A 17,758-nucleotide genomic window follows, 5' to 3' on the forward strand; every position below is an offset into this window, starting at 1 on the left:
AAATAAAATGTTGGGGGAAATTATTAAACAAGGATTCAATTAATAAACACTTTTCTTATTTAATATATAAACAGTTTTTAACAGTAATTGGCATACTAATATGCTTCTTGTTCCTATAAAAATATAAATTATTTTCTTTTTTATTTTTAATTCTAATATTAAGTTGCTTATATTTTGGACTAAAATTAAGTAATATTTTTAAAATAATCTTTTTCAAATGAATTTACAAAGATTAGTATTGATTGTTTGAAAATTTTTCAGTAAAAAATCTTACATTAAAACAAAGTATAGTAATAAAATTTTTATGTAAGGAAAGTTATGTAGCACATTTTCAGAATAAGTAATTATTTAATCTCTTTTTAAAAAATATATGACATTTTTGAGGAGTTATATGCTTGAAAATATAAAATATTTTTAGCATTTTAAGAGATAATTATAACATTTTTTTAAAGTGACTCTAATGAATAGATCATTCATATTTATTTTAGAATAAAATATCATATTAAATATGAATAAATATAAAAAGATAGTGTTAATTTAAAGATAAATAACTACTTTTTTAAAATAAAAAATGTCTTATATTTTAAAATAAAAGGAGTATATATTTTTTTTTGGGATAAAAATTGCATATAAAGTTTTAACTAAACGCTTCGCCATTTGTTTTCAATCACGACAATTAAAAATAAGGTGTGTTGTTATTTTTGTAACCTATATTAACTCATTTTATTTTTATTTAAATAATAGTATTAAGCAATAAAAAAGTTCCTTTTTATTCTGCTTTTCTTAACTGTCAAATCTAACAAATTCAGCTGAGGGGTAAAACTAAGCAAATGATTATCCGATTAAAAGTGCACATTAACTTTCCGCTATATTTCTCGGGGTTAGTTAGATTCATTTAACTTCTCTTTTAGGAAAATATATATATATAAAAAAAGCATTAAAATCTTTTTGTTTGTTAGTGTATTGTGATATGATTGGCTCAATCCAAGTCTCTCACTACAAAACAAAAAGCGCTTCGCCTGGTTAAATAAATATATCATCGCAAAATTATTCAAAAATTTCAAACCATAAGAGAGAGAAAGAGACAGAGGAAGTGAAAGAGTGAGAGAGAGAGAGAGAGAGAGAGAGAGAGAGGGAAGCTGCAGATTTTTGGTATGCGAAGCAGAGAGCAGCAACAACAAAACAGAGCACTTTGGGTATGAAACGATGTCGTTTCGAGGGGACGATCAGAATCCTGACCTGAACAAGAACCCTAGTCACGGCCCTAATCCACCATCGACGAAGAAGAGACCACCTAGCTGGTCCAACGTCTGGCTGAAGAACACCAAGCCTCTCAAGCATATGGTGGTGGCCATGCAACTCCAGTCCCTTTCTCCTCCCGACGATCCCAAATCCAAAACCCTAAGTCCCAATATTTTCCCAATGGACTCAACCCTTCTCTTGTCCGACGAGCTTCTCCTCAGAATCTTTGCCAAGCTTCCCGATTCGCAGAGGAAGTCCATTTCTCTTGTCTGTAAACGGTGGTTGAATTTACAGGGGCGGCTTGTACGGACCCTCAAAGTGCTCGACTGGAACTTCGTCTTGTCGGGTAGGTTGATTCATAGATTCCCCAATTTAAATCATGTTGATTTGGTTCCTGGGTCGTTCATTTCGCCGCGGAATTCGGGTATTTATCTTAGTCACCGGCTTGTTTCGATGCATATTGATTCTGGATTCTACCCCAATTGGTGTTTCGGGGAGGAGAAAAATCTGCTTCCTGTTGATGTTATTGATAGCGGTCTGAAAGCTCTTGCTAGTGGATGCCCCAATTTGCGTAAACTGCAGGTTATTGGTGTTAGTGAAGTGGGTTTATTGAGTGTGGCTGAAGAGTGCTCGACGTTGCAAGAATTGGAATTGCTGAAATGCGATGACAATGTGTTGCGGGGGATTGCAGCATGTGAGAATCTACAGATCTTGAAATTGGTTGCAAATGTTGATGGGTTCTACAGCTCGGTGGTCTCTGACATTGGATTGACTATTCTAGCTCAAGGTTGCAAGAGACTGGTCAAGCTTGAACTTAGTGGATGTGAAGGGAGCTTTGATGGGATAAAAGCAATAGGCCAATGCTGTCAAATGTTGGAGGAATTGACTTTATCAGATCATCGAATGGATGATGGGTGGTTAGCAGCAATTTCGTTTTGTGAGAACTTAAAGACTTTGAGGATCCAATCATGTAAATGGATCGATCTAAATCCTGGACCTGAGGAGCATCTGGGTTCTTGTTTTGCTCTTGAACGTTTGCATTTGTACAAGTGCCAATTACGGAACAAAAATAGCATGGGGGCTATATTTCCAGTATGCAGGGCTGCGAAAGAGATTATCATCCAGGATTGCTGGGGATTGGATGATAGTATGTTCAGCTTTGCAAGCATCTGCAGGTAATGTCCACTTCTGCAGTTCCTGTTCTTTCCCCATTACACAACATGATTGAAATTTTTTGCCACTTTGTATCTATTGTTCTGTATCAAAATATTTTTCAAGTCATTTCTACCCTCTTAATTTTCTTCCGTTTGTTATTTTATATTGCTCAAGTGTACTGTGAATTGTATAATGCCAAAATTTGTGTGTTTTATGCATTACTATAAATAGTGTAATATTGATTGTCAATTCTGATTCCTCATTGAGAGAAATGATATATGTGTGTGTGGAATTCAGGACTACAAACAACCTCAGGTTATGTTTAAATTGATTAAAATGAGAAGAAGCCAAGGAAAGTCAAGTTTTAAGTGTGAAATTTTATTGTTGGATCATTTAAAGTTATTATATTTTTTCCTACTGTTCTCATCCATTTTCTGCCATGTAAACATATCTAAAGAAAAATTGTTGGGTTGAATTCTAAGTGAAAGCAAATGTCACACTTAAAATTTCATTCCTGTCCATTCTCTTCAATTGAAAATTATTTTCAAGAACCTCTGGTCCCAGTGCAATGATTTGGTCTTTTTGAAAATGTTTTCTTTCAAAAATTCACGTTAACCTTGGGTAACCAGTTTCAATCTCTCGGTGCAACAAGTTTACAGAAAAACTTTGCTGAGCTTTTCTTATTGAAAAACTAAATCTAAGAATCTGGGCAAAAATTACATTAATATGATCTTAACATAGGTAAATACTCCCTAGGTTAAGTTACTATCATATTGAGAGATCTGCTATAAGATTTTAAGAATGCTGTTACTAATTTTAAGTTAGTGTTTTAAATAACTTTGGTAGAAACTATCCTAAAACATTACACCCTGTTTGATAAATACAGGGGAAAGGTATATAATATCCAGTATGTCTATTATGAGCAAGTGATGTGTAAATCGATATGTGCAATTTCTTTGACATCTTGGTTATTATTATTTAATATAAATTATCTTTCTCTGTCATTTTTTTAATCCAAAGACACTCAGTGATTTCGCACTTACAATTGTGTTTTTCATTCCAATTTGAATGATGAACGAGCCAACAATTAGTCCCTAAAACCTAACCTAATTCTAACTTTTAGCTCTTGGAGGTAATTAGAATTTTGAAGATCTTTGACATGCTTTATGGTTAGTTGGCTCTCCAAATTTCACTCCATATATTTTTCCTGGATCTTTGTGAACCTGGAAAAAGAAATCAGTGGGCAGACTTGACTGTAAAATCACCATTGGGAGATGGTTTAATATAATATCCCAAACACCTCTCTCTACTAATGCATTTTGTTCAAGCTATAAGCACGTGTCATGTTCTTGGGGGGGAAAAAAACTGATAGCTGCTGCTCTATTGCAGGTGGGTGAAGCTTTTAAGCTTAGAAGGATGTTCATTGCTAACAACAGAAGGTTTAGAGTCTGCAATTCAATCCTGGAAGGATCTCCAAAGCCTTAGAGTAGTGTCCTGCAAGAACATAAAGGATAGTGAAATCTCACCCTCTTTAGCAACCATATTCACCACACTTAAAGAATTAAGATGGAGTCCGGATACCAAGTCTCTTCTTCCATCAAGTCTTTTGGAGGTAAGCATGGGAAAGAGAGGAGGTAAACTTTTCAGAAGAACTTGACGATGCCTGAAATTAGTCGAAGTGTAATCATAATAAAAGATGATAGTAATAAAGTAGGCCTCAGTCATAGAAACAGATTATTGTTACTGACTCTTAGTGAGAGTTGTGCCAATATAACTTAGATACCAACAGTTGAAGTATGTTCTGATTTCATCCATCAGACTGAGGAAGAAATCTAGAGATGTAATTATGTAATAAAATTTAGACAGTTCACTCTAAGTAGTATAAGCCCCTGTTCAATGTAATTTTTTATTGCCCATTTATTTTGCAATTAATGTACTCTATTTTTTGAGGTAAACTCACATTATTCAACTTGAGGGAGGGAAAAGTAGGGGGGTGGGGGGGGGAGTATTGAGCAAAGTCGCTTCAAAAATTCTTCATTTTTTAGTTTTTTTTAATAATAAACTCTGTACCATTCAATTAAAAAAAAAAAAAACTCTGTACCATGTGTAATACTGCATCTACAGGAGATTAAAATTTTCATTGTTATGCTTAGCAAGTTTCATTTATTTTATATTTTTGCTATTAGAAACAAGATAAGTTGCTCAGATTATTCTGTTTTTATATAACTAGATTGGATTCTCTTGCATTGGATATAGTTTGAAAAGTGGTTTCTGCTGTTCACTTCACAGCTTGTTATTAATTTACCTTGCTAATTAACCGCTTTAAATAGTTTAATTATGGTATGAATGTATAGATTTTTGGTTTAAATGGGAGTAATGTGTTGGAAATTTGGTAATCGTGTTATATTCTGAATATATTGGTTAATATTATTAAATTAATTTTTAACATTTTACTACGTCTCTGGTCATCACTGCACGTGGGAAGCATAATTAAATTTGTGAAGATTCACTATTTTCAAAATCACGAACTGAATTTCAATATCTACAACTCCCCACATTATTACCCTATGTTTTCTACTTTTCTTTGCTGTGGACGCGAGTAGGCGATAGACTCACCGTTTACCGTATTCTATTTGAACAGATATTTGACCTTCCCTGCCAGCGTTTTTCCCCCCAAATTCTTTCATCATCTCGTCTTTCTAGCTTTTCGTTGTCCCTTTTTGAAAAAAGAAAAAAAGAAAAAAAAAGAGAAAAAAAGTCAATTTTTCCTTAAGAAAATTACATCCAAAGATCATTCAAAATAATTATTTATAGATAAAGATTAACAAGTGTCATTCAAAAAAATAAAAAAAAGTCACATTTTTATTTTAACAATTCATTTCATATTGATTTTTGTTTGTGAATAATTTTTTTGAGTGATCATTATATATGATTCTCTTGTTTTCCTTTTACGCTCTTCTAAATTTTTCACCTTGTCCTTACCTGAGAGCAGTCTTCAGAAATATTATGTCAAAGATCAAATTCACAAATCTTTTATTATTATTATTTTTTTGAATTGGAGGCCATGGGTAAACTATGCTAATTGACAAGATGAGTCATGTCAGCGTACAAGATATTGCAACAATCAGGCGGTGGGTTATCGAAGATACGAATACAAAGATTGTCAGTGTAAGCTTGATGAGATAACCAATTGGCACATTTGTTTGCCTCTTTGAAAGTGTGGTCGAATGTGATTGTCCAATCTCGCATAGTGAGGTCTCTGATTCTATTAATGATAGCAGCGAGTGGGTGAGTAGTAGATAACTCATTATGGATTAGCGAGAGAGCTTCTGTAGAGTCAGTGTGGATGTTAACTTTCTCGAACTTCTTCGGCCAGTAAATGTTTAAACCTTCCAAGATTCTCATGAGTTCGGCAGTTGTACTTGGGTAATAACCAAGGTATTTAGAGTAACCTTTGATCCAATTTCCTTAGTTGCTTCGGATAAGACCCCCACATTTAGTTGTACCATGGATGTTGACAGAGCCATCAGTATCCAATCTAACCCAACCTTCTTCAAGAGCAGTCCATCTAGCTGTTGCTCTATCGCCCTTCTAGGTTAGGAAGTTAACTTTATTTTGAAGATACTGATCTTTGAGAACATCTTGGATGCTGGTAAAGGCAATGTCTCTGTCACAGGTGTCTTCTTCTGAATGTAAGATTTTGCACCTTTCTTTCCAAATGTTCCAACACACGTGGGCATAAAGTTTTTGCTAAGAGTTTTTCCTTGCACAAGCTTACCTGCATCATTCCTCACATTCTAAGTTATCCAATCCTGTAAAGGAAGAGAAAAAAGGTGTTAAGTTTAGAATGATTAACTATTTTTATCCAAACCTCTTTAGATTTTTTACAATCTCTTAAAATATGAATAGTAGAATCTAAAGAGTTACAACTAAAGGGGCATGTCTTGATACAAGGATTGCCTTCATTAGAACATGAGATTTTAGGTTGGAGACGATCCCAAGCTGCTTTCCAAAGGAAGGATTTGATTCTCTCATACGTCAACCATTTCCAAATCTTAGACCATATCTTGGAGCTATTATTATCGCAATGATTTTCAATAGCTTTATACGTAGATTTGATGGAAAAGTTACCATCGTTATAAGGCCTCCAACATAAAGTATCATCATCAGCATTGGTTTTGGAGGTTGAACGATGGTAATATGATTAACAACATCTTAGTGTAAATATCTACGTAATAGATCAATCTTCCATTTACTAAACTCAGAGCAGAAATCAGAAACCTTTACATGTAACATAGAATTAGGCTTAAGCAAGGCATATTTAACAAGTGGTTCTGGAAGAGGGCACCATTTGTCAAACCAAAAAGATATTCGATCCCCTTTTCCTACCTTCCAGCCCACCTAGGTTGTGAATTTATCCTAAACTCTACATATACTAAACCAAGTGTAGGAACAAGAGTTGGTTTTGCAAACCATAAGAATGGTAGGATTTTGACATTTATACTTATCATAGAACTCGAACCCAGAGACAATTAGCTTCGTAATGATACCCCAGTAAAGCTTCATTATATAAGCCATGTTTTGACTTTTCAATTTTTTAAAGTCAGGGCCATTATAATTAGTATCCTTAGTGATATGATCCCAGGATAAGAGGTGTGGTTTCTTGGAGCCATCAGTAGAATCCCAAAGGAAGTTGCTAGAGTGGGTTTCTATATCGATTAAGATATTATCAGGTAAGAGCATAGTCTGCATTGAATAGCTAGGAATAGAAGATAGAACTAATTTTATAAGAACAACTTTCCTAGCAGTATTGAGATAGTGACTTTTCTAATTAGATAATCAAGAATTGATTCTATTAATAAGGGGAGCGAAAGTTAGCTTAAAAATTCTCTCATGTATAATAGGAATCCCTAAATATTTTTCAAGATTTCTTGTCATTGGAATGCCTATTTCTTCGCTGATCTGAATGACTCTATTGATATTAATATTCTTAGAGCAGTAAAGCTTGGATTTAAAATTGTTGACTTTTTGTCCTAAAGCTTTACAGAAGTTATCAAGGCATTTTTGGATGTTCCTTGCCTAATTAAGGGATGCCTCTACAAAAAGAAATAAGTCATCAGCAAAAAATAGGTGAGAGACAGGAGGGCTATTAGTAGTTAAGCTAATGGGTTTCCAATCTCTTTTGTCAATGCTACTAAGTATGCTATGACTCAATCTTTCTATACAAAGAACAAAAAGATAAGGCAAAAGAGGATCTCCCTGTCTAATTCCATGTTTCGGGGTGAATTCATTAGTTGGTTCACCATTCCAAAGAACTTTCATATGAGTGGTAGTGATAGTTACCATAATGAGTTTTCTAAAATTCTCATTTAGCCCGATGGTATGAAGAGTATCATCAATAAAATCCCAAGAGAGTCTGTCAAAAGCTTTTTCTAGATCAATTTTGAGAGCCGAGAAGCCCTTTCTCCCAACTTTTTTCCTTATAGAGTGAATGATTTCTTGTGCAATGATGATATTATCACTACTCTGTCTTCCTTGAAGAAAGCTACATTGACTGTCCCTAATTAAATGTTTCATACATTGTCTTAGCTTGTTGGAGAGAAGTTTGGTAATTATCTTGTAGTAGACATTGCAAAGAGAAATCGGGCAAAAATACTTCATAGAACTAGGCTTATCATTCTTAAGGATGAGGGTTTATTTTCAAGGACTATGAATATGTGAAGTTATACGTCTGTGATCCATTTTAGAGAAAAGAGAAGAATGTGTGAAGAACAAATTGCCTTTCAATACTAGAAATGTAAGTCATAAATATTTGTACTCTTTAACATTAAACAAGGCAACTGGAACTTGCAAGTTTCCTTCAGCAAATAGCTTGTATATAAAAGTGGCCTTCTTTAGGACTTTTTGGATGTCTTGGCTGAGCCCACGTCCTTGCCACTTCTTCTTCACTTTCATTCTCATGGCATTTGTTTTGCATTCCAACTCTCAACCACTTAGGTACCTAACATCTAGCCGTGCAAGTACCTTTATTTCTAGAAAAATGATATTGAGAGGCAATTTGTAGATTTGATGTTATATGGCTTTATAAGGCCTATTACAAGTTCCTTTATAAGTCTTATGCTGCTAATTAAGAAGAAAGATGGCTCAGAGAGTGTATATTTGATTATTTAGAATTCAATCATATTATGGTAGTAAATAAGCTTGGTTTGTAAAATCAAATTGAATTAGCTAGTAAAACTAATAAATTGTTACATTAGTGAACGGGTTGTGTGACCAGTTAGAAATATCATTTTAACCTTAATTGATGTAAATTGCTTAACTCAAAAGCAACCTAGTAAAAGTGTAAAACCCGACCAACTTAATGGGTTAATTGGTTTCATTGATTTGGTTGAAGAAGATAAAAAAAAGAAAGGAAGGGAAAAGAGAAAGAGTAGTAAAAGAAGACTGATGGAAACTCAAGAAGCCTAAAAATTAAGAAGGAAACCAAAGAAGAAGAATGAAATGAAAATAAAAAAGAAAAAATGAAAAAAAAAGAGATTGCTAGAGTAAAGACTCACTAGAAGATTGAGAAGCAAATTTGCTGGTTTTTGTTTTTTTAAAAAACTTTTGAAGATATACCAAGTCTTGAGTAAGAGAATGAAGGAAGATGAATGGAATAGCTCGGCTGAGAAAATATTGAAAAGAAGATAAGAAAAGAAAAAAGAGCACAACTCACTAGAAGATTGAGAGGAAAATATGCAGTGTTTTTTTTTTTTTTTTAACTTTTGGAGAGCAATGAAATGAAAAGATGGAGAAGTAAATTGTAATTCTATGACATATAGGCTATCTTCTTTCTTAAAACTTGTATTTTCCAAGATTCAAACTTTGAATTTCAATTAGGATAATAAATTCACTTTACTACCATTTGATTAAAAGGAAAAGTATCTTCGCAAGTCATTATAGTTTACCTCAATTTTAAATAAAGTCCCTATGGTTTCAAGCATCTTAATTAGACCCTTATATTTTTAACCATTAGGAATGTTTATCCTTTCACATTGAACATTGTTTAAATCTTTAACAAATTCTTTAAGTCTATTAGTTTAAGCTAATTAGCAGCCAAGTAGATTAGTGTTTTGATGCCATAGCCTGGTGGGAGAGAACAAAATGTTAAATAGTGAGTCTTTACACTCGAGCTCACGTAGATCACATTTGTTCTTTGTTGAAATTGAATAAAGAAGATGGTGTGTAGAACAAGACTAAGATGCCATTGGGCTGTCTTCCTTCCTTCTTGACGATATTGGAGACGTCGTGTAGTATAACATCTTCTAGTTCATGTAGGCTAGAGTTTGCTTAGGCACGCTAGTTTTCTATTTCATCAAACAAAGAAGACACCGCACAGAACAAGACTAAATGCTTTTGTGCTGTCTTCCTTTGTTGTTGAGCATATAGGTTTGTGCTGAGCATGCAGGCTTGCAATTTGATATGAGTTTAAAAGAAGAGAAAGAAGCTATCACTTTTGAATAATCAAAATTGTGAGCTTCTAACTTCAGTTTCTATTATTTCATGTTGTTATTTTCTCTTCTCATTCCTTGTTTGGTGTTGTTAATTTCCTTGGTGAAAATGGGTTTTAAACATGAAAATGATTTTCTCTCTGTTATGTGCATTCTATTCTTTACTTGTGCAAACCATGAGTTTCTTGTTATGTTCTCTTCTCGTTCCTTGTTTCATTTAATGATCATGTTAGGTTTAGGTCTACATTTCCATTTGCTTTCATTTTAATGGAATCATAACATGAAAAAGAAATAGCCATTGGTGATGAAATAGATAAGAATGAGGATGAGAATTTAGAGGTTGAGGATGATAATGTTTCAGACATAGAAGCTGAGGATAGTGATGGGGCAAAGTTGAATGATGATTATTGTCATCATTTTGTTAACGCTAATGTAGTTGACAATGTGGGACAAGGCACAGTAGGAATATTTCTAATTTGAATGATTTTAATCTATACAATCAAAGATTTTTCTTACATCTGAGTTGTCTAATGAGAATGTGTTGGATATACTTTTTGAGCTAGAGAATGATAAGCCACATGAAGAGTATATAGTGGATGATGAAGAGGATCAACCAATAACAAGACATAAGAAATAAAATCATGCTAAGATGTGAAAGGAGTTTGAAATTAAGTTGGGAATGGAGTTTACTTCAATCACTTAGTTTCAATTGGCAATTAGAGAGTATTGTTTGATGCATGATTATGATGTTATGTTCATAAAAAAATGATAAGGAGAGATGTTGAGTTAGGTGCAGGAAATAGTGTGGTTTGGTTGATACGTTTTGTCCACTGTCTCCTATTTGTTGTGAAATTTTAGCCATCCTCTTAAAGACATTCATCATTTGATTAGCTATATGCTCTCCTCTATAGCCATTAGCAGCTATGCCTAAATTTGGTAGGCCTAGCTAATTTCTTATAAAATTTACCTATAATCAATAGAAGGGTGAAACTATGGTATGAGCATTGCATCAATAAGCTATATGCTAATGATAAAAGAACACGACAAATGGTAGAAATATAATATGAATTGTATGATTTATCCTAATAACTTCTCTAATGCAATGATGGGAGTACTTTGGTACACCAATAATATGAGAGTGTCCTATATACCAACCACAACATAATATAAGCCCAAAGGAGAAAATGATAGCAGAGCTTAAAAGATATGTTTTCCATTAAAAGGAATGTTAAACAAAACACAATTATGAAGTACAACAAAAAGCCTACCAATATACAGTTCTCTATTCTAGCAAACTTATTAGTTACCAATTTTAATATATGAATCAATTCTGCAATTTTATATCACATTGAAAAGTTTAGAATTACATTTCTACTAAAAGATCACTACTCATAAAATGAATGTAGTTTATACAAGATACCATAAGTCTTATAAAGAAGGGGGTGGATTCAGAATAGACATCCATAAGTGAGAAATTTAATCTTGTGCTAACTCTTCCTTTAGCTTGTTGAAGTGATGATGTCATTGTGTTTTGGTCCAAAAATGCTTTCATTATTCATTTTAGGAATCATTCATCATTCTTTTTTTTTTACATTGGAATTTGAATATGTATGATTTTCATCCATGATGAGTCATCAGTTAGATTTGCAATAGTTTCTATCATAATGAGCTGACTAGAATATGAAATTAATTTGATTAATTTTTGATTAATAGCCTAAAAGGAGAATAATCCTTTGTCATAATGATGATTATTCCAATCATCTTGTTCCCTCCATAATGAGGCAAATTGATATTGATTGAATCTTCCTTTTATACGAAGATATCCCCTCACTATAAATAGTGACGAAGTGCTGAAGGTAGAAGTACCCAAGAGCAAATAGTTCTCTAATTCACTTTTTCTCTCCCTAGCTCTCTTTCTCTTTGGTGTATCTGCTGTGCACTATAGTCTAGGCTCTAGTAGTCAACATTGCGTCAGTAGTTCAGTAGAGTCAATTACGCATGAATTTGGGAAGATTTTGACCTGACTCCATATTCACTTGATTATTTATTTAATAATCCTTTAGTTTAGGCCACAATATTTAAAGTTTCCCACTAATGTATTGTACTACAAACTCTTTATTACACAAAATGCTTCAAGTTGAGTTTCATTTATTAAGTTTTAGTCTTCAATAACTCTTTTTGTTTTTAGTCGTCAGGATAAATAATTAAGAAGTGAATATGCAATCTTGGGCCAATTTGAGATTTGAAAAGTACATTTCATTTAAGTTCTAAAACAAACTTTTGACAATGACTATAATAAACTAAAGTAGAATGATGATTAATGACAACATAATGAAGAAAATTTCAAAACACTTTAGCGTGACAGGTGTAGAGACTTTAGGTCTCACAGTTACTAGGTTTGTAGCTTTTTCTTGTAATTTACTTAATTTCAATGACCTTTTGATCAGGTTCCAAAAAAAAAAGAAAAAAGCCATTAGCATAAATGAAAAAGAAAATTTAGCAAGAAGATAGGTTTTGTAGACAAACACTTTTAAGAAGATTCAATCCAACAATTTGAAAAAAAAAAGGTTCTCAATATGATTTAAAACCATTAACATAAACATAACTTGTAACCAAGTTTCACAATCCCAAAAACATTGCTAACTTCTTGCAAAGTTCAGTTTTCTATCAATCATAAATTGATTCAAACTTAATTTCTAAACAAAAATAAAGTACTATCAGAAATAATGTAGAACATTTGGTGGGCACTAGTTAGATACGATTTAGGACATTTGTTGGGCGCTAGAGCACATGAAATTAAATTTGACATTAACTAATCAACAAGTATATATTGATTCCATGCCAATTTCCAACAAAAAGCATTTGATCTTATTATCATTATGTTATTGTTATGGGCATCATTTTTATTGTTATGGTTAGCATTATCGTTATTGTTATGGTTATTGTTATTAATATACATGAGATTCAACAAACCTTGCCTTTTATTGATTTGTTTAGTTTTGATACAAAAATATAAAAATGCACAATGCTAGATTATAATGCACATATGCACTAAATGGTGTGAAATCATATAAATTTAACTTATATAACGGCATAATTCTCAATTTATATACTTTCATATCAACTTTTTTTATTTTAAAACATTATACTTATATTAACATGGTTTTGATATTTTAAATTTTTTTATGTGACTATCTAATTAAGTCAATTTTGAGTATTATTGGCCTGATTGGAGGCAGCTTTTTGAAATGGAGTTTATATGTTCACACAAGCTCAAGACCTAGTGTGTGCTTTAGTCATAATCATTTTCATTAAGATTAATGCCTATTGGATGTTATTTTAAATTTTCACTGACCGTTACATTTTTTTATGATTATTGGGAAAATGTTACAAGTTTAACTTTTATAAAACAAATAAAAAAAATGAGTGCCAACAAAATGTTTTACATAATTAATATTAGCATGATTCTTTTATATATATATATATATATATATTATATTATAAGCATGAATTATTATATGAGAAAATTTGAATAGAGTCAACAAAAAAAATAGTAACATTGAAATGTATAAAAGTCTCAAAAATATAATCAATGATTACACTAATATTATTCTAAGCAAAGTCTCCAAAATATATATTTGAAAAACTTAAGGAAAAATTTAATTAGAAAGATTGCCAAACTGATGCCACATTCAAGATGCAATGTGTGATTACGTTGTGCTGTCATCTCAACTGTACTTTCTTCAGATAATTTTAACAAGTTCTTTGTATTATAGCTTGTATATTATTCTTCAATTGTGTTTCCATTCATATCTTACATTGTCTTGTAACTTGGCAGCCTCTTTCTTGATATTATTGTTTATGATATATTTCCACTTTATGTAGTGGAAGAAAGCCACTAGTTCAAGGATATTCTAAGCCCATCAAATAATATTTACCTATATATGACAAAAACAAAAGCCTTTTATTTATACATAAGATAATAAAATATAAAACATTTTGTTTAAAAATATGCCTTTAGAAGGACATGGAAAATTTAATTTAGAATTGGTAATTAATTGACTTAAACTTTAGACTCAAGAACAGTGCATTCCCAACCTGAATAAACATCAATTATCATATCTTCTTACAATGAAAAAAACAAAAAAAAAAACCATGGCAATCTTTTAGAACTATTAAGTATCATATCTTCTTATAATGATACGGGTAACATAGTGATAGCTCACCATAATTTAAAATCCCATAATGTGTTATCTCACAAAAAATAACACTAATTGAAATAGCATCATAATTGAAAGAGAATGCAATTCATAAATTCAATCAAATCTTTTTTAAATAGACTTATAAAAACTTAAATGACGAAATCCTAGCTAATCTAGGATTTCAAATGGGTAGATAATATCCTAATGGACATATTTTATCCTTATTTTAATTTAAAACAAAATAAAGTAATTTTTCAACAATTAAATTTGACCTTAAAATAAGATAAACTAATTTTCTAAAATTAAATATGAAATTAAAATAAGATAAATAAATTTCTTAAATTTAATAAACTAAACTAATTGGACTCATGTGTTGAGTATTTTTTGTTAGGCCTAATATGCTAAGAGTCTTTCATGGGTATTCTAGAATTCAATTTTCCTTTAAGGCTCCTTGATTATGTAGGGCATCCCTAATTAGTGAATTTAGGGCTTCTTTCTTCTTCTTGGCTCTGGATCTGGTTATTAGTCCTCTAATGCTTTGCAATGAATCAAATGTATTACATGTTGGATTCTAACTCTCCCTTGAATCCCATCATTCCCTCCCTCTTGAAAAGGACTCGTCATTGAATTACATGTATCAAATAAATAAAGGTATGCAAGATTATGGCCTAATTTGCCTCATCCAAATGTATACTTATGTGTTGGACATTTAATATAGTGATTTGGGCTCCTAACACATATTATAGCTTCTTGATTATGAATACTCTATTTGAGTTTTCCTCTATTTGAATGACATGACTTTAGGTGGATTGATGACATAGCATGTCACCTAAGACATGGTTGCCACATATGTTGCCATGTAGGGCTTGATTGCCACATAGGATGCCATCTTGGATTTCACCTAGGATGACATCTTGGATGCTAAGTGGGTTACCGCACAGGATCATACCATTCTCCTACTTCTAAAGAAGAGTCATCATCAACTCTTGAGGATCTTTAAATGGTGAGCTTGCAAATTAATTATCTACTTCTATTAATTCATAATCAAATCCTTTAATGTAATTAGAAAAAGATTGATTGAATGTTAATGGATAAAACTTTCTCAACCTCTCCCACTTGTTCTTTTTCAACTTTTGGCTCCTTTTCTTTATTTTTCTCTCCCTTTTTTTTTTCATTCTCTCATTTTTCTTCCTCAAACTCATTTTCACTTTCTTGAATATTTCCATTCAAGTCACTCTCACTCTTGTGTTACCTTTTCTCTTCATGTTTAAGGGGATTTCCATCAATCATAAATATGGTACTTAGAATAAAAAGGGATTCATCCACACATTTATTTTTATAATTTTCACAATTAAACTTTTCTTCCTCCTTTGTTGATTCAATTTATAGCTCATTATTAAGGACAAAAATATCCATGGATCTAATCTCCTTTGAATTAGAGCTAGTCTTTGAACGTATCTTTTTCTTGAGTCTTTATCTACCTGATGTTGCACTTTTAGATAATAGATGATAACTAAAGCTTCAGCAAGTGAAGGTACTTCACCATCATATCTACACTTTGAATCCTCCTTGGCCTCGTATAAACTTAGCTTCTTCTTAGGCCTTAGAATCCTTCAGTTTAGAGGTTGATCTTGAGTCCCTCTAATTAGAAGTTGAAGGTTTCCATTATTTCTCCTAAAATCTTTTCTCAATCTTGATGGCCTTGTGCACGAGCTCTTCCTTATCTATAAAGGGTACATATCCATTTTGTCTTTGATTTTTAGCCAAAGCCCATTAGTAATTCAAGTCTTTGAAGTGTCATCATCTTCATATATTCTAGCTTGCATTTAAGTTGATCAAGCTCATGTACAAAATCCTTCTTGGTCATTGAACCTTGGTTGAACAATTACATCTATTTTAACTCCCCACATTAGTAGTTAGGCATATGTTTCTCATGTACTTCTTAAGCTTTTCCCAAGATTCTGGAGGCTCTTTGTTGATAATTTAATGCTTCATCAAGAAATCTTCTGACTATATTAGTGCATAATTAGAAAATTGACGAATAGTGATTTTTCCATCCTTTTTATTAGGAATGTCAATGGATCAAAATATTTGTTACATTTTAAGTTCCTAATCAAGATAGATGTTTGGATTTGGATTACCCTTGAATGGTGTATATTTAACCTTTTCGTCAGAAAAATAAAATTTAGATTGAGATTTCCATCTTCTGGAATGAACTTCTTTTTTACTGTATCTACTCTGTTCATCTCCTTCGAAAACTTTCATTTCTCTAAGTTCTCTTTCAAGTTGAGTAAGCTTCTCATAAAGAGCCTTAACATAATCAACTTTAGGTTTCTAGGAAGAGTTTTTGTAACACTTGCCCTGAGTATTATCCACAAATCACATAATTCAAATAAACTAACTGTGGTTAAGGAGTTGATCCTCTAACCAACTTAAAAAATAAATTATTTAAAACCTAAAAAAAATTATAGGTTCTACCTATAGCGCATGGAAGCAAGCTAGACAAAAATTGAATAAAAAGATGTTGTCATGATAGTAATTTATTGCTGTCATGACAGCCCTCTTGGGCCAACTTCCAGGAGGCGCCGTTCCGTCATTCGACCTTCGATCGAAGTGATTTTAAAGTTCACATGTCACATTTAAAGGGTACTATAAGTGTATCAAATTTTAAAAAGATTCAATGGTCGGATTAAAAATTAGACATGTTAAAAGATTGACTATTTTTGCTGTCATGATAGCTTTAACAGCACCTCCGGACTCACTTCTGGGGTGCACTATTTCATCAACCGACCTTCGATCAGAGCGATTCCAAATCCCACATATCACTTTTAAATAGTACTATTAGCATACCAAATTTTGAAAAGATCCAACGGACGAATTAAATTTCATGCATGTTGCAACATTAATATATATTGCTGTCATGACAGCTCCTCCTGACCAAATTTTAGAGTGCGCCGTTTCTTTGTCTGATATCCGATTGAAGTGATTTTAAAGCCTACACGAAGCTTATAAAAGGTTTTACTTGTGACCCAAATTTTAGAAAAATCCAACGGTCGGATTAAGATTTGGACACCTGGATGCAAAAGTACAGGTTTTTGGTAAAAACAATTTTCAAAATTATCCAAATCTCATCCTAATGGTCACAAACTTGTGGAAACACTTTGGACATGTCAAATAGGACTAAAAACACCTGATAGAACATTTAAATGGTAGAAAAACCCTTTATACCAAAATTTGACCACTCGGGTGCCATTTCCTAAAATGTACTCTAAACCCCCAAAATGCACAAATCACACAAGAGTGGCCAAAAACTATTCCAAATATCATATACACATATGAATACACATGCTAAACATTTTTACTTGGCTCAGAGATCTCTGTGGGGCCCACGCACCCACTCTCTCTATCCAAGGTATATGTTTGCCCATAACACACCATTTGCAATGCAACTACTTTGTATTTGCTTGTGGAATCACATATATATCAAAATAAATATTTTCTTGTAGTGGAAACCTGGTCTACTAAATAAATCCATCAAAACTACATACCATAGCCAAGTTTCCTAGCCACAAGTCTACAAGCAATCAAAAATTCATACACAAGCGATATAATCTACATATACTCATGCACATATATATATAATCATATTCTACTGGCACCCTAATCTTA

General features: G+C 32.3%; 1 protein-coding gene across 1 annotated transcript; it reads left to right on the forward strand.

Annotated features, from left to right (window-relative positions):
- Window positions 1-1,083: 1,083 nt before the first annotated feature.
- Window positions 1,084-4,366, forward strand: LOC129312825 (F-box protein At5g07670-like). The gene is made up of 2 exons (XM_054955575.1): window positions 1,084-2,417; window positions 3,787-4,366. Exons 1-2 carry the CDS (start codon window positions 1,207-1,209, stop codon window positions 4,052-4,054), a joined length of 1,479 nt encoding a protein of 492 aa, XP_054811550.1. The 5' UTR covers window positions 1,084-1,206; the 3' UTR covers window positions 4,055-4,366.
- Window positions 4,367-17,758: the final 13,392 nt, after the last annotated feature.

This window comes from Prosopis cineraria, unplaced genomic scaffold (genome assembly GCF_029017545.1).
Source record: "Prosopis cineraria cultivar Desert tree isolate PC_DT_omini unplaced genomic scaffold, ASM2901754v1 PC6, whole genome shotgun sequence".
NCBI lineage: Eukaryota > Viridiplantae > Streptophyta > Magnoliopsida > Fabales > Fabaceae > Prosopis > Prosopis cineraria.

Bases quoted from the DNA above. Each gene is read 5' to 3' on its own strand.
- LOC129312825 (XM_054955575.1), top strand. From the start codon at position 1,207: ATGTCGTTTCGAGGGGACGATCAGAATCCTGACCTGAACAAGAACCCT. The intron at 2,418-3,786 runs GTAATGTCCACT...GCTCTATTGCAG, and splicing joins AGCTTTGCAAGCATCTGCAG to GTGGGTGAAGCTTTTAAGCT.